The sequence below is a fragment of the Halichoeres trimaculatus genome, unplaced genomic scaffold (genome assembly GCF_033239565.1).
Source record: "Halichoeres trimaculatus isolate MK-OKI-2021-1 unplaced genomic scaffold, fHalTri1.1 fHalTri1_scaffold_2, whole genome shotgun sequence".
NCBI classification, from domain to species: domain Eukaryota; kingdom Metazoa; phylum Chordata; class Actinopteri; order Labriformes; family Labridae; genus Halichoeres; species Halichoeres trimaculatus.
In genome coordinates, this window is record NW_027437180.1 from 35,289,407 (window position 1) to 35,312,997 (window position 23,591).

General features: G+C 40.8%; 1 protein-coding gene across 1 annotated transcript in view; it reads left to right on the forward strand.

Moving 5' to 3' along the window:
• The window catches only part of LOC141809930 (alpha-1,6-mannosylglycoprotein 6-beta-N-acetylglucosaminyltransferase B-like), a 191,006-nt gene extending 177,146 nt beyond the window's left edge, over positions 1-13,860 (forward strand). Inside the window, exons 16-18 of the mRNA XM_074697180.1 lie at positions 5,988-6,062; positions 8,321-8,604; positions 12,853-13,860. Of these exons, the coding sequence (XP_074553281.1) occupies positions 5,988-6,062; positions 8,321-8,604; positions 12,853-13,051 (558 nt within the window). The 3' untranslated portion in view covers positions 13,052-13,860. The remainder of the gene's footprint in view (positions 1-5,987; positions 6,063-8,320; positions 8,605-12,852) is intronic.
• The last annotated feature ends 9,731 nt before the right edge of the window (positions 13,861-23,591 follow it).

Below are 23,591 nucleotides of genomic sequence, written 5' to 3' on the forward strand. Positions count from 1 at the left end.
AAGTACCTAATTAGGTTCCCATCCTTACAATGTGGGCCACCAGCTCTGTAAAAAACAACTGGTAAAAGAGTCAGCATGTGGTCGCTTCAAGTGTGTTTTATTATGAGACAAAACAAAAATAAGACAAACATTCACTTCCAATTAAAATTTCTGTTGTGACTCCTCCTCTTAGCCACAAGTAAAAATAAAAAATAAATAAACGGGCCGCAGTTTCCCCCCAAGTGGGTGGCCTGGGTTCGAGTCCGGCCTGCAGCCTGTTTCTTGCATATCATTTCCCACTCTTACCCTGTTCCCGGCTCTTTCCACTGTCCTATCCTCTCTGATTAAAGGCATGAAGAGACCCAAAAAATAACTTTTTAAAAAATGCACACTTACAAATACATTGTGGATATGCTGAAAATAACAAAAAGGTCAAATAACCAATACTTAAGAAAAGATTTTAAAAAAAAACAGAATGTTCAGGGAAAAACACTACACATATAAAACTTGTGTGTAATCTTCTTCTGTTCTTCGGTTGTTTCTGATGCACCTGAGCCTGTTGAAGAGCCAGACCAACCTCTGTCATTTTTGTCAGAATGAGAGACAAACTGGATGTGTCGTGAGGGATGCAATTTTTATAAATTATTCCTGACAGGTTCATCTCCAATGATTGTCTCTTTGAAATTAATATACAGTGATGAATTACAGAAAAATTGAATATATCGTTTTTGTTTGTTATTGAAATCTGTTTGTCACCGTGAGGGTTAAACAGGTCAAGTGCAAAATTTAAATGAAAGTATATTCACCAAATGTTGTGTTATTTTACACATTTTCTTTCTAAAATCCAACTTGACATCCTTCTCCTTGTTGGGTTCAGAAAAAAATCCCTTTTTTTGGATCAAAGTGATCCAGATCCTACTGAAAAACTTTGTACAACATAAACTGGAGGTTTGATTCAGATTAAAACTAGGATTGGATTACATGAACTAATCAGATTTCAGAATCCTTCTTTCCTTTCTAAACAACCTATTTTCAAAACCTGATCTAATTGGTTCACCAAATCTGATCAGATTACCTTTGAACAAATGGCCCATGGAGATATTTTATTCTAATACATCCTGAAAACATCTTTGATCATAATAAGGAACATATTTTGAGCTGATTGAATTTTAAGGAGTTTGACTATGGCATGGTTGTTCACAAACTACTGGGATATTCACATACATCTGTAAGGTTAACAGAGAATGGTCCCAAAAAGGGATTCTCCATTGAGCAGCAGCCCTCTGGAGCAAAATGCCTTGTTGGTTATGTCTCTGAACACACAACACGTCCAACCTTGAAGCAGATGGGCTACAGCAGCAGAAGACCACACCGGGTGACCCTCCTGTCAGCTAAGAACAGGAAACTGAGGCTACAATTCACACAGCAACACCAAAACTGGACAATAGAAGATTGGAGAAACGTTGCCTGGTCTGATGAGTCTGGATTTCTGCTCCACATTCAGATGGTAGGGTCAGAATTTGGTGTCAACAACATAAAAGGATGGATCCATCCTGCCTTGTATCAACGCTTCACTCAGATGCTGGTGGTGTAATGGTGAGGGGGAGACCCACTTTGGAGCATTATCTTTAAGGGAACATTACCAGGAGTAATATGTACCTAAAAAGTAGCTGTTGAACTTCTTGTTAGCTCAACAAACTTTACTTTTAATTTGGATGTGACGGCACAGCAGCTTTGCCAGGACGTAGGAAGAACCCTGCTATAGCAGAGTGCAGAGTGAACTTTTGCATGTAGGAAATGTGGGCTGATAGAGAATCTAAAGGCGCTGGAAGTGCCAAGAGTGGGAGAGAGGTTAATTAAGAAGCCAACTGCAGAGATTCAATCTTCCTGGAAAGTGGGACGAACGGGAAGAAAATGTAAAAGGGATATAGAGAGAAAGGTGAGGAACAGACAGCTGAGGACAAGAATCAACCTTTCATAGCTCAGAAATACAACCTTTAGCACAGTTAAGATACAGGAGCACACGATGCATGAAATTGAGACATTCAGAAGTTGATGACTCGTCTGAAGGAAGCTTAAACGATCAGGAGATATGTAGTCACACTTAGCCTGTGCATGAAGATTGTGAAAGAAACATATCTTTTCCAGTTAAATAAAGTTAACAGGAGTTGTGTTTGCAGCACCTTGGCTGCCCAGAAGATGTTTATGAATGTGGCAAATTAAGAGAAACTGTGCCCACTACACCACGCTGTGCTTAATGTCACCACTTGACTCATGTTGAGCCTGCAGGCTCATTCCTCTCCACGTCAGACATCGAGTTAATTCCATTTAGTATTTCTGAATTCGCTCTGATTGCTCCAAAAAGTATCAGTCTCAAGTGAAGGGTGTTGAGGGATGATGTGCGACAGCTGTCTGCACACTCCTTTAAACGCTTTGTGCCTTAAGCAGATTAGGAATAGTGTGCATGGAGATTAGAGGAAATGATAGCTGTGTGTGTTTGTGTATGTGTATGTGTGTGTGTGTGTGTTTGTGTTGGTGTGTATCTCTCTCATCTCTGCGTCTTGTCTGTGTTGTCAGACAGGCTACAGTTCAGCAGCAGCGGCTGACTGCTCTGTCTCTGTCTCTGTGTCTGTGTCTGCACCGTCAGACCGCTGAAGAAAGAGCTGATGGACTCCGTCACCCTTCACTGGAGGCACAATAACACACACCTTTCTTTACCTTGATCCAAACACTGACAAATCTAATCAATCGTAGAGAAACTGAATTGCTTTAGTTGACTTATCAACACTGAGAGCTTTACCTCCTTGTTAAAGACACTGCAGTCAAAGTGCTCATGTAATACTGTATGTGTATGTGTATATATTACAGTTTTTCTTCATTGGTTTGGCTCATTTCTTAAATCAGAAATTACATTCTCAAACTCTCAGATCAGCACACACTTTTAAGAGCTCATATCTCTCCCAAAACTGTTCACTCCTGCTTCAAAGCTGAATTCTTTTCCCATACAAAAAGTCAGTGCCACCAAAAAGGCAAAGATGAAACCGACCGGACATTCTCAACATCCTGGTGCTTTTGCCAAAATAACCTGGATTAATCAGCAGAACACCATGGTTCACTTTCAAAAGCTCATATCTTTACTAAAACAGTTCAGTTTTGTGTCAAAACCATTTTTTTTCTCATATAAACAGTCCATCCCCCAAAATGCATCGTCCCATTGGCTTTGTTTGAGCACTGTCGAAACACTGAGGACCATTGAACTATCCTTTTCGTGTTCCTCTCAGTCTGAGCCCAGTCCTTCATCGACAAATGTTACTGTACTCATTTTTGTCTCTAGCTTACGGATACAATTGTGTATAAAACTTAAAATAAATAGATAGCATTTTATGGTAAACTGACTTCTATACATCAGAGTGAAAAGAAAATGTACAAAGCCCAATTTACTGTAACATAAACTAGTGCTGTCAGGTGATTAAAAAAAATCGAATTAATAACAGGATTTGTAATTAATCTCATATCAGCCTAAGGTACCCAAATAAAGAATTAGAATTCTAGGACATAAAAACAAATGCTGTGCATGACTAATCAAATTAATACACGAAGAAAATAAGTTTTGTAAATCCAATTTTTTTTAACTGGCCAATATTAGAATGTCAAAATCATGCTTCTGAACTACTGTGGGTGAGAGCGGTGCACTCTTTGGATGAGAGCTCAGCATGGATATGAGGAGAAGGTGTGAGATGACAGAGACACAGCAAGACGCTGCAAGTCAGAAAAGTTCAGGCAGCTCACGCTCGAAGAGAGGAAGAGTGGCGCGATCCTGGGAAAAGACGACAGAGATCATGGAGAGGATCAAAGGATGGAGCGCCCAAGATGAACACGATCAAAAGACATATGTTTTTTCTGCCTTTTGAATCGTAAACAGGAAGAGAGACATAAAAGAAGAGAGTCCACTCTTCTTAGGTAGTTTTGGTGTTTACATAGTCATAGAAAACAATATTATTTGGGTCTTGAAAGATTTTTCAAGATGCTCTGAAAATAGCTGGCAGCCAATGAGTTAATTGCACGTTTATTTTTATAATGCATTCATTTGCAGTGTAATTAATAAATCTAATTAATGTGTTAAAGTGACAGCCCTAATATAAAAAAACAACAAGGAAACAGTGCTGTTGGAGTTTTACAACCAATATTTCTTCACTAGTCGCTGTCCTCATCCTCCCTCTCCTGACCATCAGCATGCTTCTGTCTGTCTGGCCACATATTCTTGCTGACATCTCAGCGTATTTTCACAATCATCATCAGGTCCTGCATCTGGACATCTCAGATGTGTAAAACTCTCCCTTTGAATTCTAGTTTCCCCTTACTGTCATTTTATCAATTTATCAAATTCTCCTAGAGAGTCATCCACAATAATCCTGGTATTGTGTTTTTGACTAATTTTGACAGTTGAACAGACTATTGTGCATGGGATGACTTATACAATAAAATGACGCTGATATATTTTGGAGAAAATGACTGTTAGACTGTAAATTAACAATCAATTTAGATCAATGAGATTTATTCACTTGAAAATTGTGTAAAATCTAGGCTACCTGTACTTTATCATTTGCAAAAATGTACTGGGAAATTTGCAATTTGATGAAATTAATGAGAAAATAAATTATGTTGTGAACAATTGCAAAGTAGTTTGGAGGTTTGTCTGTGTTATTTTGAGAATTTAATTTCTGTCTCAAGAAATGAGACAAACAAGTGGAGAGAAACTGTAAGTGTGTGTGTGTGTGTGTGCATGTGTGTGTGTGTGTGTGTGTGTGTGTGTGTGTGTGTGTGTGTGTGTGTGTGTGTGTGTGTGTGTGTGTGTGTCACAAGCTCAGGGTCACTCATGCAGGACAAAGCAATCTCTGGCTGTCTGACAACTCCTCATGTTCCAATAAATCCTTTCTTTGTGTTTTTCCTCCATTTCTTCGTCCTGTCTCTTTAAATTTCACTCCCTCTCTGCCTCAATCCAAACAGTCCTCGGCTAAATTATGCCTCAATAATCCAAGCCATCATTGATTTAAACTTTATTTTTGAGTAGATGACAAAGTTTTCTGTCCAAGGCCACTGTAAACCTGCAGTGTGGTTGGGTTGCTGGATGCAGGTCATTGTTATGTCAGAGAGCCCTCCTGTCCACGTGTTTACTTCCTGCCTGGGCTTACAAAGTAGATTAACAGAAAGCTTTGATCAGATCTGCAGCGTGCGTAACTTTTTAGAATTGCATCATCTCTGCACACTTGCTCCTCGCTGCTTTTCACTTGAAATGGGCCAAGTCTGATTTCACACACGGCTGAGCAGTCGTCTGCTTTGATTTCAGATTGGAAATGCAATTAAGGCAGTCGTGGATCATTTACAAAAGCGGGTCTTTTTTGCATAAGGGCGTAAAGACGAGCAGCTTCGATCGTGTGAAGTTCGACGGCTGTTAGCCTCAGAGAAATGTGGAGGAAAGTCTCTCCGTCTGTTTCTCTTTTGTTACGTCGTCTTTGAAGTCAAACAAGGAGCCTCGTTTTTCACTTTCCTGAGTGTGGGGCTGATTTGAAACCAGGAAACGAACAACACAAAGCTGTTCATCACATCAGCCACCTCATTTTGAATTAGTGCTAAAACTGCAGGTGTAACCTTTCAACAATCCTCCTTTTGTATCGTTAGCTAGCAGTGAAGCATGTTGGTAAAACACACAAAAGGCTACATATGTACAGCGTTCCCAGCTCATCTCTAACCAGGCCAATTAAAAGTGTGCTTTAGTTATAACACAGGAACATCACAACAGGGGATGATCTATTGGTATGCAAATAAAGCGTAATTAGTTCCCCGGCAGTGGCACACAGTGATTAGGCCTCGCTGAAATCTCACAATAGAAACATTCATCAGCAGCAATTAACGCAGAGAACAGACGATTTATTGCAATTAACATGAACAATGAAGTAACAGCATATAAAGTAGACTGTAATGATGGTGTTTTTGTGTTTTTTTCCCAGGTCGAGCCATACCTGCCTTATGAGTACACCTGTGAGGGCATGCTGGAAAGAGTTCACGCCTACATACAGCATCAGGTGAGGCTGCATCCAACACGCAGCACAGGAGGGAGCTCTGAGTGAGTGTCAGTGTCCCCCGTCCACAGTGTATATACACTCAGGTGGTGGAGCTACATGCTAACTCTGCTAACGATCCACGTCTCTGCCCTCTGGCTCTGAAGCAGAAGGTCTTCTGACTCTAATGAGGAGGAATGAGGAAGGAGAGAGGGCAGAGGAGTGGCATGATGATGGTGAAGGACGAGGACTTTATATAAAACAGACAGAAGTGCAGAGGGTTGCTCAACAACCTGAGTCTGCCTCCGGATTAGACACTGGAGCCACCACTTCAGTATTTACAACAGGGGGCACAAAAAGAGATTCATGTTCATCACGAGATTTAATCTGGAGATCACTAGTTTCTCATTTTCCAGCTTTTTTTCCACCTGTATTTTTCTATTACACTTTTTTTTTTTTTTTTACCATCCATGCAATTTAAAGTATCATGGGTGTTATAGCTATTTTTGCCAGTCATACTTCAAAGTTTTTAGAAGAGAGCACATTTTCTATGTATATTTTTTCATTGCTATTTTAATATTTTTATCTTTTTATTATTTTTTTTATATAATTTTTATAATGAAATTTTGTTTGTTTTGTTTTTAATTTTGTTTTCCTCCAACCTTTTTTTACAATATTCAATGCTTTTCATGCAAATTTGTGTTATTCTTTTCTGATTCTAAATCATTTTAATACATTTATTTTATTCTAATTCATCTAAATCATTTTATTTGTATTAACCTGAATTTGGTTTTATTCAGTTTATACTATTTTAAGTTATTTTGTTCCTTATGAGATCTGGTGAAAAAGGGTATCTGTTCTTCTGTGAGGCAATTTGTGCTGCATGCTGTAACATATTTAAGGTTCTGAACGGTTAATCTATAACAGCTCCATCCTAGAAACTGTTTTATCAATGTAGAGGCCATTTTAATTTTTTTTCTTAAAAAGCAAATTAATTACAGTTTTAAGTTCATATGAGTTTTAAATTTTAGGTTCTAGGGATCAAATTTGTTTAAATATATTAACTGTAGAATAATTAAGTAGGTAGTTTATGTTAGTTCATGGATTTATTTAGACCGTTTTAATGTGCTTGATTATGGGTGGAGTTTTGATTATTAGGGCAGTCAGTGCAGGTGTGGGGGTCAGTCTCTTGTGTCATGCAGGGTGAGTGGAGCTTAAGCCAAAGAGTTTTGTGACCGTGCAATTGAAAAGATTTTTTTGTTGGATTTTTGTGTTCAATTGGACAATTGAGATTCCTAAGAAATGAAAGACAAAAACGGAGCTTGCATCTGTAAAATAAATGGACCATGGACCAGATTTGTGAGTACTGGATTTATTTTTGAAAAGTTGGACAACAGGACAACAGCTACGGCTCCTCTCATTCAGGTGGCTCTTAAACACATGGCAGGATTTGCCACTTCACTCATGATGTCTTCAACATTTAAGATTTATTTATATTTCAGTTGAATTGGTAAGGTATTATAAACGTTGTTGCTTTAAAAAGTGGTTCTGCCGCTGTTATTAACAATGTAAATTAAGTGCCAGTTTTGAAGTTATTCATTTCATTTGAACCAGTAAATACCTTTTAATAACTTAAAGCAGAGCAAAGGTATCACTTTGTCCAAAGGGTCCTCTAAAATCTACAAATACTGAAAGGTGTTTGTAGTAGACAACAGACAAACGGTCAATGTTTTTCTTCAGTGGGTCAAAATGAAAGTATTTACTGTCATAGGTATTAGTTATCACTAGGGACAAGTATCAATAACCAGTTCCTGCTAATAATCATTAAGAAATGGTTTCGGTCCATCCACATCAGATCATTAGCCATTTGTTAGCCTTTATGCTTAACTATCCTAACCCTGCTAACCCTAACCCTAACACTTATCAATTCTTTACATTAAGTAGGAGCTGCCAATTCTAACATTGGCTATCTTCCCATGAAAACTCAGATTCAGCATTTTCCATTAGAAGTTTTACTAAAAAGTACTGAACGCACAGATATGTGAATTACTCTCTCACATGAAATTCCTAATCAGTGCATTCAACATGTTGTACATCTCCTAATGAACCAAAAACAACAAAAGAAAATAGCTCTCACTTGATGCTAACTGGTACAGGAAACTGCATTGGTATGCTAGCGTCTAGCATACATCTGTATAACTTTAGTTTTACGACAGAATTTCAACTTTCATCAGATAAACGTATCCCAATTACTCTTTGTTCTTCATGTCTGTCACCTTTAGGACTTCTGCACCCCAGACCCCCCCTACATCCCAGCAAACCTCACCAAACCAGGATCTGCTGGAGGCAGCAGGATCACAGGCCCTCTGTTCATACCTCTGCCTAACTCCACCGCCGTCGGCTGGGCGTCCAATGTGACGGCTCCAGTCGCCTGGCCTCCTCTCAGCTCGCTCAGGGTGCTGGTATCTCAGGAGGGTCAGTCCTGTGTGGAGGCGTGCAACTCTGCTGGTTTCGTCTGTGAACCTGCTCACTTCCGCTTCATCAACAACAAGGAGGCCCTCAGAGGGTGAGTCTTTTCATGCTGTGTCTCACAGGAGGACGCTGTGGAGAAAATAGTGTCAGACATGCTTTATTTGCTCACCTTCCCCAATCCCACTGACAGGAGGTACTGCCCCACCTCCTCTTTCTCCTCCCTGTGTCTGATCTTTTTTCTACATCCATTAGCCGCATGTTTCACAAAGAGGCTCAAGCAAGAAAACTTGTATGATGAATGTTTCACATCAGGTGACGAGTGGATGACTCATAAAAATCTAAGAAAAGGAGTGCAGACTGACATTAGTTACATTCAACAGCTTTTATAAGCAGAGGTTTATATTTAACAGGAGACATTGCTCTTTGATCAGTACATCAAACAGAGTTACTTCTTTTTTTTCCTTCTCTGATCACCTGCAGAGCGTGTGTCTTCAGGTTATAAGATACGAGAGGTGACAGGAAATTGGTTAATACAAGGATGGCAATAATTGCTAAAGGTAGAAACTGTCGTAGTTGAAGTCAGGAAATAAGCGAGGTGAAGGACCCAGCGTGCGGATTGAACTCAAAATGATTTATTAAACAAACTCAAAATCCAAAAACACAAAAGAAATCCAAAGATCAAAATCTACAAAAACACAAGAAAGACTTACAAGGATCAGGACACACAGGACAGCAACAGGCAACAGGAAACATTCACGATGAACTGACACAGAACTAAAGAAACACAGAGACTACATCAAGACACAGGAGAAACACACAAGGGGTAATCAGACAGGAGGGAAACACAAGGTCAGGAGGGAGAACTACACCAAACACAGCGAGCAACAAAGTGAACTGGAAACAAACAATAAGACTGACTAAGATTAACCAGAAAAACTCAAGAGGAACAAGACTCAAAACATTGAAACATAGAGAATAAACATAACAGAAAACCTACACATGACAGAAACACAAGGAACAAACACCACGGACTAAAACAGGAAAAAGAGAAAAATGAAACAGGAATTACAAAGAATAATGACCAAAAGACTTCACAGGAACACAAGGAAACTCAAACTCTGACCTCAACAAACATAAACCAAAGACCATATCCCAACAGAAATAGCCATTAAGTAGTTAGATGGTTCGTCTCGATATATGCCTGATTGTAATCCACACCTGAAATGAGATTCAGCACCATATTACAGGCTACAGGTAATTTCAAAATGCTATTTCTTAGCTTCTCAATCAGGCCGAGCAGGACCGGATTGATTTACGTCTGGGTCTTTATGACAACACCACGCCAGCTGACAAAGTTAAGTAGTGGGAAGCAAAATCTGTGTTTTTCTTTGCTTAAAACGATTTCGTGATTAATTTTGTAGTGATGGTGGACACAGGAGCCTAACTGTCAGACAGAAAAAGGACAGAAGAGCAGAAGAAAGATAAACAGGAGAGTGATAGAGCACGAGCTAAAGGCTAACAAGAGGGCTAAGCTGTTTGTGATAATGTTCATTCCTACCCACAGTCAGCAGTTATTCTGCAGTGGTCTGTTCAAACTTGAGAGTCTATCAATAAAATTAAATTACGTTACGTTAGCTCTGATTGGTAGATGACTGGCAGGACATAGCTAACCAGGATTTACTAACATTACACATTACAGACACATCTTAGAGCACCAGGCAGTCAGCTGCACTAAATATAAACAGCTACTGAACTACATACAAACTGACAGTGTTTACTTGTTGTCATGTTAGCCAACAGATCCGTCTAAGCACTGGGCTGCCGATAGCACAACATAAATCCAGCTGCTACAATATTTGCTTAAAGTCAAGTTTCAAACCAAATCACTACGTCACTGATAAACCCCTAACCTCGGCGCGTTGTATCTGGTAAAAGTTGTCATTATCGAAGAAAATTTGTTCATCATAGCATCTTCAAGAATCTTCTAGCTGTTTTATGAGACATTGGAGGGATTGGCCTCAAACACCAGAGCTGGCCAATCAGAGAGGGGAGGGGTTGTGGAGTGGGGGGCTTTAAAGAGACAGCAGCTTAAAGTATTTAAGATAGGGATTGAGATAAGTATTTTCTAAAGCACCACTGAGAGGAATATAAACATACAAACTGACAGTGTTTACATGTTGTCACGTTAGCCTACAGATACATCAGAGCACCAGGCTGCCGATAGCACTACATATACATATAGCACTACGTAACTGTACTGATAGATACCTTACCTCGGCACGTTGCATCCAGTAAAAAGTTGTCATGAATTAAGACAATTTTTTTCAATCCGATCTCATTTTATTCCAAAACAAACACACGCCTCACTATGAGTCATTTACGACAGCGTGCGAGAGGCTACACTGCAAAAACTGAAATCTTATCAAGTGTTTTTGTCTTGTTTTCAGTAGAAAATTCCTTTTTAGACTCAATATGAGCCACATTCACCTTATCAGTTCAGAAAAATGTCTTGTTTCAGGTTCTTTAAAGACAAAAATGTGGTCTGAATTTCTTGTAACCAGTAAGAAAAATCTGCCAATGGAACAAGAGAAAAGTTACTTGTATTAAGACATTATTCTAGTCTCAAGTCTTCAAGCAATTTTTTCTTGTTCCATTGGCAGATTTTTTTTACTGGTTACAAGCGATTCAAACCTTCTTTTTGTTCTCTGATAACTTGAAACAAGACATTTTTCTGGATTGATAAGTTGAAAGTGGCTCATATTGAGTAGAACAAGACAATTTTTACTTAAAGGGATAGTTCCGTTTTTTTGAAGTGGGGTTGTATGAGCTCTATGTGACCACTAAGGACATTAGATACAGTAGAAAGTTGTCTTCTCTCCCTCAGTAAGACACAGACTGTAATCGATGGTGACGAGGAAATAGACGCTAACAGGGACAGACGGTACCAAATTCAAAGGCTATTTTCTCTGCCTACAAGAACTAAAGTCAAAAAGTAATACCACAGTTTAAGAGTACGATACATAAAATATTTTTTAAGTGAATTAAGTCTTTGGAAATATAAACATTTATCCGGACCTAACTAACTCATGTGTCCTTCCGCGCAGCGCTAGTGCGCTCCGTCCCCCCTCCTCCTTTCAGCTGTAGGGAATGTAAACAAGCTATGCTTCAGGCACCGGTTTTAGCCTCGTGTAAGTTTGATCAAGTATCGTAATTCTTTTGTTTGTACTCTAAGGATTGTGAGGCAGCGCAGGAAATACAAAATGAGTGACTACCTGCATGAGCCGGAGTAGCTACACAGAAGAGCTGCTACAGATGGAGACTGAAAGGAATATGGAGGAGACATCCACGAACTTTCTACTGTATCTAATGTCCTTAGTGGTCACGTAGCGCTCATACAACCCCACTTCAAAAAAACTGAACTATCCCTTTAAAACAAGACAAAAACACTTGATAAGATTTCAGTTTTCTTGCAGTGTACGGGCCAGAAGGTGGCGATGCAGACAAGATTGTCAGCACCAAAGTCAAATGTTGTACTAATTTTTCTCAGTATCTGTTGCCCAGTCAGGAGAAGAAAAAATCGTTCACCGTCTGTCCAAAAAACTGCATATTTTGTGTTAAGTCATAAAAAATAAAATCAAGATCCTTCGGGAGAAAAGTATCTTTGTTGCTGAAAGCCTCCTGACATCTCCACACAAATAGCATCTGAATGTTATGCGTATTATCCCATATTTTCTGTGATATGAGTCTACAGACTGTACCAGCTCCACCCAGCTGAACTAAAGATGTAACTTTGAGTTTCTGAGGTAGACAGACTGAAAGCCTGCTGGTGTCTGAGTCTCTCCTCCTAAAATCTCCCTCCTGACGGCTTTCAGCTCTCATGTTTCATCTTTCAACCATCTTTTGAGTTAACTTCCTCTCCCTGTGTGTCGCTTTACAGAGCCGCTCCCCTTTTGTCTCTGTTCGCTCACTCCTCCTCCTCATGGTTCAGCTTTGCTCTCTGACACAACTCATCTTCCTCACGCTGACACCTCGTACCTGCCTCGCAGTTTTCCCAACTTCCTGTTCGCTTTTCTTCCAAATTTCTTCGCTGTCTTTTGAAATTGGCGTCTGAAGTGAGATGAAAGTGGTGAAATTTCTCTATTTGCCTGTCGCTGGATTCCTTTTATTTTTGAGGTTGTGCCAGTTCCACTTTCCTGCTACTCGTCTCAAATAAAAATAAGTTTTATTACTTGAATTTCAAAGTTAACCTTTGAGAAAAAACAGATTTTTTTCCCCTGACTTTAACTCAGTGATGTGTTATTTTGGGTGTGTTTAGAGACCTCTCCTCTCTGTCACCCCTCAGGTTGGAGGTGCAGTGCGAGGTTGTAGACTCAGAGATCAACCACATCCTCCCAGCCTTCTCCGTGGTGCGACGGGAGTGCGGCCTCCAGCGGGAACCCCTCCTCTTCAGCTGTGCAGGACACTCCCCCAAATACAGACGTCTTTGCCCCTGTAGAGACTTCCGCCACGGGCAGGTGGCGCTGTGCAGAGACTGCCTATAGTGACGGGATGGGTGAGAGACGGACACCGAGGAGTTGGACAGATTGGAAACCCACAGGCCTGGAGCTGTGATGGTGCAGTGAGGCAGCTCCCTCTCAACACGGTGAATACAGAGAGATGAAAATCAGACATGCATGGAGCGAAGGAAAGGATGACTAGCCGCCAGTTTGAAGGGGAGGATTTCAGCCGACTGAAGATGTTGTGACAGCTGTAATCGTCCAACATGCCGCAGATAAAAAGCTGAAAGGCTTCCCAGAACAGGGCTGCAGAAATCATCCAGAGAAAGGCACAAACTCACATTAACCCTCAAACTGCAGGATAAAAGCTGAAATGATCCACCACATGTCACTTCTGGATCTGCGTCACGAGAAAACGAAGTGGCTGAAGCTGGAAAATACCCACATGAAGGAGCAGTGACTAAAGGAACGCAGCTTTGGGATTATTCCGTCATTCCCTGACAGAGTCTTCAAATATCTCCGCCCGGAGAAGGCAACCTCGGGTCAATATCCAATCTCCTCTCTGCACTTGGACAAAGGATGATGGACAACTAGGTTATCTGCCTTGCTCTTTCTCCCCTCCTCCAATGACGGGCAGAGTCATTTATCAGACCAAACCCCAAGTCTGAGGCAACATCGGTCAATGCAATCATCTGCGGTCGCGAGAAACGAAAGGGGAGGGGGAGCACAGAGGACAAAGATAAAGGGTACAAGATTATTTTTCAATAAATAAGCTTTCAGAAATTTTGACGGGGTTTTTAAAGAGTCCTTCGGGCTTTGTGATGGAAAAAAAAAACATAAAATAAAAAATCTGAATCAAGGAGTCTGTCTCTTCACTTCTAGCCTCTTATGACTGTCTTAGCATACACATTCATCTGGAGAAAAAATATTTTCTTTCTTATTGTTATCACTGGAGTCAACCAGCAGTGGATGAAGCTTTAGATAAGAAACATTGTGACGGAGGAAGGGGAGAAATTGGATTTCAGGTGCTTTACTCCTCGATACTCGCCAATTGTGAACACAGTGATCTTATTTTCTTAAACTTTATGATAAAAAAATTAGAAGCAATGTTTCTACAGACTGAAACATTATTAAAAAAACATTTACAATCTTTATTCTGGATACTTTTCTTCTGCTATAATGAAAAAACAGGATGCAACTTATTCATACTTCCAAAACTTAAAGAGGGGGTATTCTGCTCCCCGACACCATCTCTGCCACCTTCCTATGTGGGTTTTTTAAGTTGTTGAATTCACAAAGATTCATGGTACTTTTCTGGATGTTAACTGGGAAGAATTTCTCCCTCAGCAGAAACTTTTGGTACTCACATTCTTTAAGAGCTTTCACAGAGGAGCCTTTTTTTTAACCCTCTTCATTTCAGATGCGTCCCTCATCTCCTGCTTTAAATCTTTTGGTTGAATCCGAAGCTACATGAGCTGCTCTTTGGAGATTGTTTCATTCTGCTGCAGTTATTTCAATATATTCAATATACATCTGTGAACGTGATCACTCAATGAATTGCTAACAAACAACAGGCAGTATCTCATACGCCACCAGATACGCCACATTCAAGGGTCTGCAGAAACCTACGTCCTGGTTTGTTTTGGCCAGTCTGACTTCATATTGAGGTAAATCCACCCTTTTCATCAAATGTTCTAAAATCCTCCAGGTTCTGTTCAATCTTCAGTGCTTTAACATATAACAGCTGTTATTACAAAGTTTTCAGAAAATAAATAACCTCAGGGAACATGTTTTATTTTCAGCACAAAAAGTCAGTAAATTTGTGTCTGCTGTTTTTTTTGTTTTGTTTTGTTTTGTTTTTGCTGTTACAATGCTTCTTGTTGATAAATCTTCTACCTCTGTAAACTCTGTTTTTCTCTTTTATGTGGTGCCACATTTGTAAGAAACAGGCCCCAACTGAGTGTGAGTGTTGTAAAATGAAAAAATAAAAAAATCTACTGAATCTTTTCTGCTAATGCCAAACAGCTTATTCTGCTGTTTACTCTTGTTTGGTAGATTGGATAACCTAAGTTTGCAAATCAGACGTTTAATTGTCTGTTCTGGGGATATTAGACGCTGAACAGCAGAATTTGTGTTTGGCATTGGCTGGGAAAATTTGGCAAATTTTTTTATGGATGTAACCCACACACTCAGCTCTGCTGCTCATCCAACAAATGTGTGTTGTTCACAAATGTGGCAGCATCTAAAAGAGTATAAACAGAGTTTACAATAGTATAAGGTTTATTGACAAGAAGCATTGTAACAATAAAGAAATAATCTACAAACACAAATTTCCTTACTCTGTGTGCTTGTTTAGATTTAAATAAGATTTGAAAAAAGTCTTAAGAAGTAAAATCAGTTTACAGCATTTACTGCATATAGAGCTGACAGTGTGGCTCTGCTATTTATCATTGTACGGTTTCGAAGCCAAAATACCCCCGTCATGGTCGCAGCCATTGTAGCAGTTGTGCAGCCAGAGTCTGCGCAGTAGTGGCTATGAATATTTTTTTTGTATTGTTTTAAGAGTCTAATCTCCCTTTTCGACTCTCCCTCCCAACATATTTTACCCTCCAAAAAATACACAACAACGGCAGCTGTCAATCATCGTTAAACATGATGAAAAGCGTCATTTTTAACCTCTTATAACAGATGTAAACCAAACCAAAGAAGAGGACTTGAATACAAGACAGCCAAATAATATCTTCAAATCACCACAACAGGATGTCAGAAACATTTCTACGTGGTGCATTAATTTTTTTAAAGTTTGACCACATCTCATCTGAAATGGCTGAGGAGATGTTTTTTTTGACCAAGCAAGATGATGTCCTTTTTTTTTTTTTTTACAGCCTATGGTTTACAGTATAATGTTTAGGAAGTTCATGCAGATCATTTCCCTCAGCTCTTTGATTGACTGTGAGATGTTTCCAGTGTATGTGTGTGTGTATGTGTGTGTGTATGTGTGTGTGTCAAAGAAAAAAGGCAGCTCCGTGTCAGAATCTCAGTGGCCAAAAGTCGAATTCAATGAATAATAAATCCAGGGTCTGAATGCCAAAGTGGATTCATCAAATCTTCATTGACCTGCTCAGGCATGAGGAGGAAAAAAATGTCATCCCATTAACCAGCTCAGGGTGATTTCAATTTAACACCAGAGGCAAGTCAAAAGGCAATGAATACCCTCCACGTCCCCAATTCATCCCTCTTCTGGAGTTTAATATTTACAATGGTCGTAAAAAAGCACTTAGGTCCTGAGCAGAAAATCTTCTTTCTGTGAGCCTCGCAGCGGGTCTGCAGCCGTTACAAGACTTTGAACAACAGATGTATGAGCATAATGTGTAAAGATGGCAGCTCTAAGTTTGATCGTTCATCTAAAGCTGGAGCACCAGAGCTGAAACATGAATTTAGCCTAGTGGATTTTTGAAAAATGTCCAACAAATATAATTATCTAAAGAATTTTATTATGATATATATCAGTTATTATTATTATTATTATTGTGTTACCTCGCTTAGGTTGTAAAATATTTACCTTTAAAGTAATGATCAGAGGAGAGTGGTTTCTGTTCTCATATTTTTACCACGTCTTTATGAGATGTGGTCATTGCTCAAAGGGGCTGTGAGGAGTTTGAAAGTGATCTTGGAAATCCTTTCTAGATTTATCCCTGACCATAATCCACACTTAAAAATGAGATTATCAGCACTGATATAGGTTATTTTGAAATGTTACTTCTTAGCTTCTTTGTAGTTTAGTAGCGAGAAGAGAGATCTGTGTTTTTCTCTGCTGAAGACAATTTCTGTGATCAATTTTGTTGTGATGGTGGACACTGGAGCCTAACTGTCAGACAGAAAAAGGACAAAAGAGCAGAAGACAAACAGGAGAGTGATACAACCTGAGCTAAAGGCTAACACAGGAGCCAAGCTGTTTGTGCTAATGCTCATTCCAACCATAGACTGTAAAAAAAAATGGACGTCCGCTTGCTCGGCTCGAGGCAAGGTCTCCATAAAAACCGCTCCCCCTGGTGGCTGGCTGCAGTATAGGTTTAAAATTACGGCTTTCTGGTCATTCCAGATGGGCTGTGGTCAAACTTAAAAAAATGAATACACCTTATAAAAATGCTTCTCACGTCTGATTGTTGTGGTGATTTGAAGATATTATTTGGCTGTCTTGTATCCAAGTCCTCTTTTTTCTGAAAAGTTTTGTTTTCATTAGTTATACGAGGTTAAAAACAAGGCTCTAGGTCACATTTAACGATGATTGACAACTGCCATTCTTGTGTATTTTTTTCGGGGATTGTAAAATATGTATATGGGAGGTAGAGTCAGGAAGTGATTAGACTCTCAAAAGAAAAAAATAATTATTATTTTTGTCACCCGGCTCCGCTAAGATTCTCCCAGAATCCCTCACAGTCTCTACTGCGCAGACTCTGGCTCCAAACTGCTACAATGGCTGCGCCTGAGACGGCGGTATTTTGGCTTCAAAACCGTACAATGATGAGTGGCGGGGCCATGCTGTCCACTCTTTATACAGTCTATGATTCCAACCCACATGCAGCAGTTATTCTGCGGGGGTCTGTTCAAACCTGATCTCAGTCAAGACCACTTTGTTAATATAATCATTACTAACTTGCACAGTTTCATTTGGCAGTATGGTTCTGTTTTGGGACTCCTTGCTTTTCCAAGCACTTGCGTGAATAGCCTGAGGCAGGAAGAGCACACCTCCCTGCCCATCACAAGCCATCGTAAAAGGCATAAGCAGGGAGCGCAGCAGCAAAAATAAAAACCCTGACAGAGCAGAGCAATCCACATAAATGACAATGACAGGAGAAGCTGGGATGGAGGTGGGTTGCAAAATGCCAGCAGAGGAAGCAGGAAGTTGGTTGGGCTAGAGCTGTTTAAATATCCCGCTCTGAATGCAATTTTCCAATAGGAAGCAGACACGGGAGTCAGCCGATCAATCAGCTGATCTGCACCGATGATGACAGCTAAGCTGTTAGAGCTTGATGTCGTGGCCTGCCTAAACTAATGCTACACTTGATTCTGTCAATAAAAAAAAAAGTGGGGTTATATTAGCTCTGCTTGGTAGATGACTGGCAGGACATAACCAGGATTTACCAAGGTTAAAGATTATGGACACGCCTCACAGGACTGGGCTGTCAGCGCTACATTTGACAGCTACTAAACCATGGTACAAACTGACTGTTTGCTTGTTGTCCTGTTAGCTACATCGCAGCACCAGGCTGCTAATAGCGCTACGTATGGATACAGACGTACAGTAAGAACTTAGTTTGCCTGTTGTTACGTTTCGAACAACAGGGCTACGTAACTGCACTGATAAATGCCTTACCTCGCTGGATTGTATCCTCTAAAAAGTTGTCTTTGACAAAGATTATTTTTTCCAAAACAAATACACGTTTGGTTAAAAGTCACATTTTTACAACAGTGTGTGAAGACTCCAGGCTCCAGACTCAACAGGGAGGGGGGTGTGGAGCTGGGAGCCTTGGGCCCCGTTTACATGACGCGGAAAACGGTCGATTCCGCAAACATTTCGTTGCGTTTTGGCCTTCCGTTTAGACGAGACCACGTTGCGTTTTCAGTGAAAACGCAAACTTTTGAAAACGCTCCCCAGAGTGGAAAGATCTGAATCCGCTCCTCCATCCAGCTTCGTGTAAACACAGAGCGGAGCGTCTCAGGGTGAAACGCTGACGTCACCGCATGCACACTCGCAGTTTCAGGTGAAGGCTCCTCGCAAACCCACATTTCCAGTTGAGCCAGTAGGTGGCGGTAATGCGCGTTATGGTTGGATTGCCGACCGTCTCACACAACAAAACGGCAGAAAAAGAAAGAACAGAAGAAGTGACTCGTCCTCCTGGAGTCGTATGAATGCGGATCGTTTTCACGCCGTCCTCATGTAAACGCGAGTGGCTTTTGAAAACGCAAAGGAAGAATCGTTGCGGGAGTCTCCGTGTAAACGGGGCCTTAAAGAGACAGCAGCTCTAGGTGTTTAAGATAAGGGTTAAAATAAGTGTTTTTTTAAAACACCGGTGAGAGGAATAGAGATTTTTTTTTTTTAACTATTGGTAACAGAAAGCGACTATGGGGACACTAGAGGGACAAAATGAAGCCTTAAAAAAAGCACAAACCCCTTCTTTAAGGTTAAAAGACTTGACTGTGGCCCCTACTTAAACAAAAATATCAACACTGAATCTGAGAATGACTCAGGAAAAGCTTCTCACACCCATCCACTGTATGACCCTCACACTACTTCCTGTCACTGAACATAAATTACTGACACAAGCTAGCTCAATATGAATATTAGAAGAGGTTTATGAGGTTTAAGGTTTCCGAGCCTCTGAAGGTTGAGCACAGTTTTATTACCGCCCTCAGATATTAATTTGAGTTATAAAGTCAGAGCTCTTTATCTCTGTCTCAAAGTCTTCATCTGCTGCTCTCCTGCTCTCAGGGTGACTTTCAAACTCACACATGACTGCTCGAGAGGCAGATGGGGAATTTTTCCAGCAGCTGCATCTCCTGTTTGTGTAGAGCCCCCATCAAAGAAGCTCTTGACTTCAATCTGAAGGAGTGTGTGTGTGTGTGTGTGTGTGAGAGAGAGTGTGTGTGTGTGCAGGAGCAGATATACCACACAGTAGGAGCCTAAATAGTCTCTGAATGCCTCCAGGCTACTGTTCCAGCGGGAAGAGTTTTAGCTGTGAGTTTCCAGGCTTTATTTTGACTCCCACAGAAAAACATACACCAGTTTAGCAAATAAAATAAGAACAGTGTTATTTTTTTATTTTTTTTAACGATGAGCATTAGTCACTTGTGTATTCACGGTGGGAGCATTTCAGGATAAAATGTGTGATTATCGAGGTCTCTTCCTAATCAAGCCTCCTTCACTCCAACCATCCGCCTGCCCTCTGTTTGAAGGAGCGTCGCTGAGCCACCAAACAATCATTGTGATTCAGCTTTTTGTTCTCCAGCAGAGAGGAGCGAGCATGCAGATCTTTAATTTCCACCGTTATTGTGTGGATCAGGTTCCAGAGAGATGATTATGCAGCAAAACACTGATTTCTTTGTGTGGCGTGTAACAAGGAACAACTGCCGCAGATGATTCATCGAGAAAGCACCCGGGGTTTGATTCTGAATTTTGTGCTTGGCAGGAAACAGGAGAGTGAATTACTGCTGAGGGACCTGACTCACCTGAAGATAATTACACTCAGCATCGGGGGGAGTGTAGTGACATCACTCTCCCAGTAGGAGGAAGAGTCAGGAGATCCAATGACGTGGCTGTTTGGCAGGGGAATAGATGAAAACGTTCCTCATCTTTGCATTTGGAGTGGGTACTTCACTTTGTATGGCTCATTTGTTGTCATGGACACCAAAATGGTTTTGTCTTCAGTGATATTTTTCTTATTTTTTCTCCTGTGTTTGTCTGGAGATCCTACATGTAACCATGGCCGCATTGTTTACATGTGAAATCAGCTGTTAGCAGCCTGTAGCATGTTAATGCTAACGGGTGCAAGGCCTGATGTTTCCCCACAAGGTGAGGAGAAGAAGGTGAGGACGACGTGCTGGTTCTCAGGTGTGAGCGAAGAGGTGCCAACATCGACCTGTCCTCTCGTCCATCGTTATTGGGAACGTAAGATCTATCTCCAATAAGATGGACGACCAACTGTGCTAACCCAGCAACAGAGGGAATACCAGAGGGCAGAGTAGCATCATGCTATTCACAGACATGGCTAACAGAGCTAACACCAGACACCAACACCACATTGGAAGAGCTTCACCTGCTGTGAGCAGACAGGATCCAGGAGACAGAGACTGAACAGACTGCTGAAGAAGCTCAGTCCTGGACCCTGTGGAGGTGGAGGCTGGCTGAACTGGACAATGATGGACAAGCTGTCGGCATCTATTTTCTTATGGACATTTTTGCACTTTCTATACACTTTCTTATTTTTTTTCTTGATTGCTGCTGTGACCCCTGAATTTCTCCTTGAGGATAAACAAAGTATATTCTATTCTATTCAATTCTATTCTAAACCTGTTCATAGCTCGCTAACCTACATATCTTATCGGCCAATCACATGGCAGCAATTTAGGGCATTTAGGCATGTGGACACTGTGCTGAAGTTCAAACTGAGCATCAGAATAGAGGAGAAAGGTGAGCTAAAAGACTTTGAACGTGGCATGGTTGATGGTCTGAGTATCTCAGTAACTGTTTTTCCAGAACCATCTCTAGGGTTTACACGGAAAGGTCCCAAAAAGAGAAACTATCCAGTGAGCAGAGGTTCTCTGAGACATAATGCCTCAAAGACCAGCTCTGAACGCACAACACGTCCAACCTTGAAGCAGAACAGGAAGAACTGGAAACTGAGGCTACAATTCACACAGCAACACCAAAACTGGAACATAAAGACTGAAAAACGTTGCCTGGTCTGATGAGTCTGGATTTCTGCTCCACATTCAGATGTTTAGCTCAGGATTTAGAGTAAAAACATGAAAGCATGGATCCATCTTTCAGGCTGCTGCTGCTGCTGGTGTAATTGGTTCATTTTGGGCCCCTTAGTGCCAACTGAGCACGGTTTTAAGTCCACAGCCTACCTGAGTATTGTTGCTGACCATGTCCATCCCTTTATGAGCACAGTGTACCCATCTTCTGATTAGGGATGTCCCCATCTGATCTACTGATCAGTATCAGGGATACAGCTATTTTGGGGGGGTCAGAGAGCATCAGATTTTGATACTTGATCGGGACTGATCCAGTTTTCACGTTTTTTCCAGCACCATCACGCTTTACAGCTGCTGTAAATCAAAATGTGTCCGCTGTGTGGGACTACTTCTCTTTGGAAAACAATGATGGTAAAACAGCGTCTTGCAACATTTGTAAAGTGAGTGTTTCTCAAGGACGTACCAACAGGGCTCACTTTAATACAACAAATTTGATTCATCATTTACGATGGAATCACCCAACAGAGAAAGGTATCGCCAAAATGTATCACGGAAAAATCTATATCAGAACATCTTCTGATGGAGACTTCCAGTAGAAAACACCCCATGTTTCAAAGCTGAAATCATCTCAGACATGACGAGTTCACTGGACTCCAGTGGCATCCATAGTCACCAGATCTCAATCCAACAGAGCTCCTTTGGGATGTGGTGGAACAGGAGATTCTCATCATGGATGTTCAGCCGACTGTACGGAGCAAAATCTCTGAGGAATAAATTAAATACAGGCTCAGTTTTAATCTATTAATGTAAAAAATTGAATCTTACACCTGATTTCCAGAGGAACAGATGAAAAATTAAAAACAAACAAGCTAATATCTCATATGTATGCTTTAGCTCAGCAGAGAGTCTGTCTCCACTCATGTGCCCATCTCTGTCCTCTTTTCATTTGTTTTACTTCACTACTTCCAGGCTGTGTGGGCGACTGTATCTCCAAAGCCGCATTAATGAGCTTATTATCAGTCCTATTTGCTCTGTCAGCTGTTAAGGAATTTGAATTAGAACCACATCCAAGCACATTATTTATACAGTTTAAACAATAATTAATCAGTCCTGGAACAGATTGATGTGTACACAGCTGAATAATAACTGAGCCGGTGATTATAAAAATATAAACCCCACAGGGTTTGTCACAACCTGACAGTCGTCGGATTATGATTGAAAAAAATAAATTAAAGCATCGACCTGGAGTCACACAAATCTGCACACACAGATGACGTTTACATACACACACTTCCTGTCAGCTTTCATCCAAACTCTCATTTCCCGCTCGCTTCTCTGAGGTCTAATTTCCCAACAAAGCTTTTGAGCCTCAGTTTTGCTGACTCAACCTTTTTTTGTTTGTTTGTCTCTAACAAGGGTTCCCTCTGGTTTTACCCCAGCAAGCTGAGCTGCTGCAGCTTCTCACAACAACATACATGTGATGAAAAATGGTTTCCTGCACATCCATAATTACTTCTACCCCGCTGTGTTCATGCGCTGGAGTAGATGCTGCTCCGTGTATGAGTGTGTACATGTGGGTTTGAAGTGCCTGCACCTTCAGCAGATGTGCAGATAAACACTCATCACTTTCCTTCGCATCTCTTCAATGAACCCGACGTCCTCTTGAAGTGAAGGAGGAGGATGAATCCCGCTTCTCCAGTCATGTGGTCACATCCCCGCTGGGCTCAGCACTTCAAGGTGGAGCAGGCCGGTTTCCTGTTTGTCTCAGATCTTCATCTCTTTCTCTGTGTCGAAAGAAACCGTCTTTAATAAGACTAGCAGAGTTCAGACTCCAGGGGCTGCAGTGATTTTATGCTAATGTGTGCTCATGTATATGTATACATGCGAACTGTACAGATACATATGTGAACGCTGTGTACATGCAGGCCTGAGGCTGACAGCCTCTGTAAGAACACAATGAGTGTATGAATCTCTGTTATTGTCAGTTATATGGAGATTAGAGAGCTTTGCTTTTAATGAAGTACCTGCAAACCTGCAGGACAGGAAGAGAAAGGCTGCTGGAGATGAAGGAGTCAGAGGCTGGGATGAGAAATTTTAAAGAGGAGAC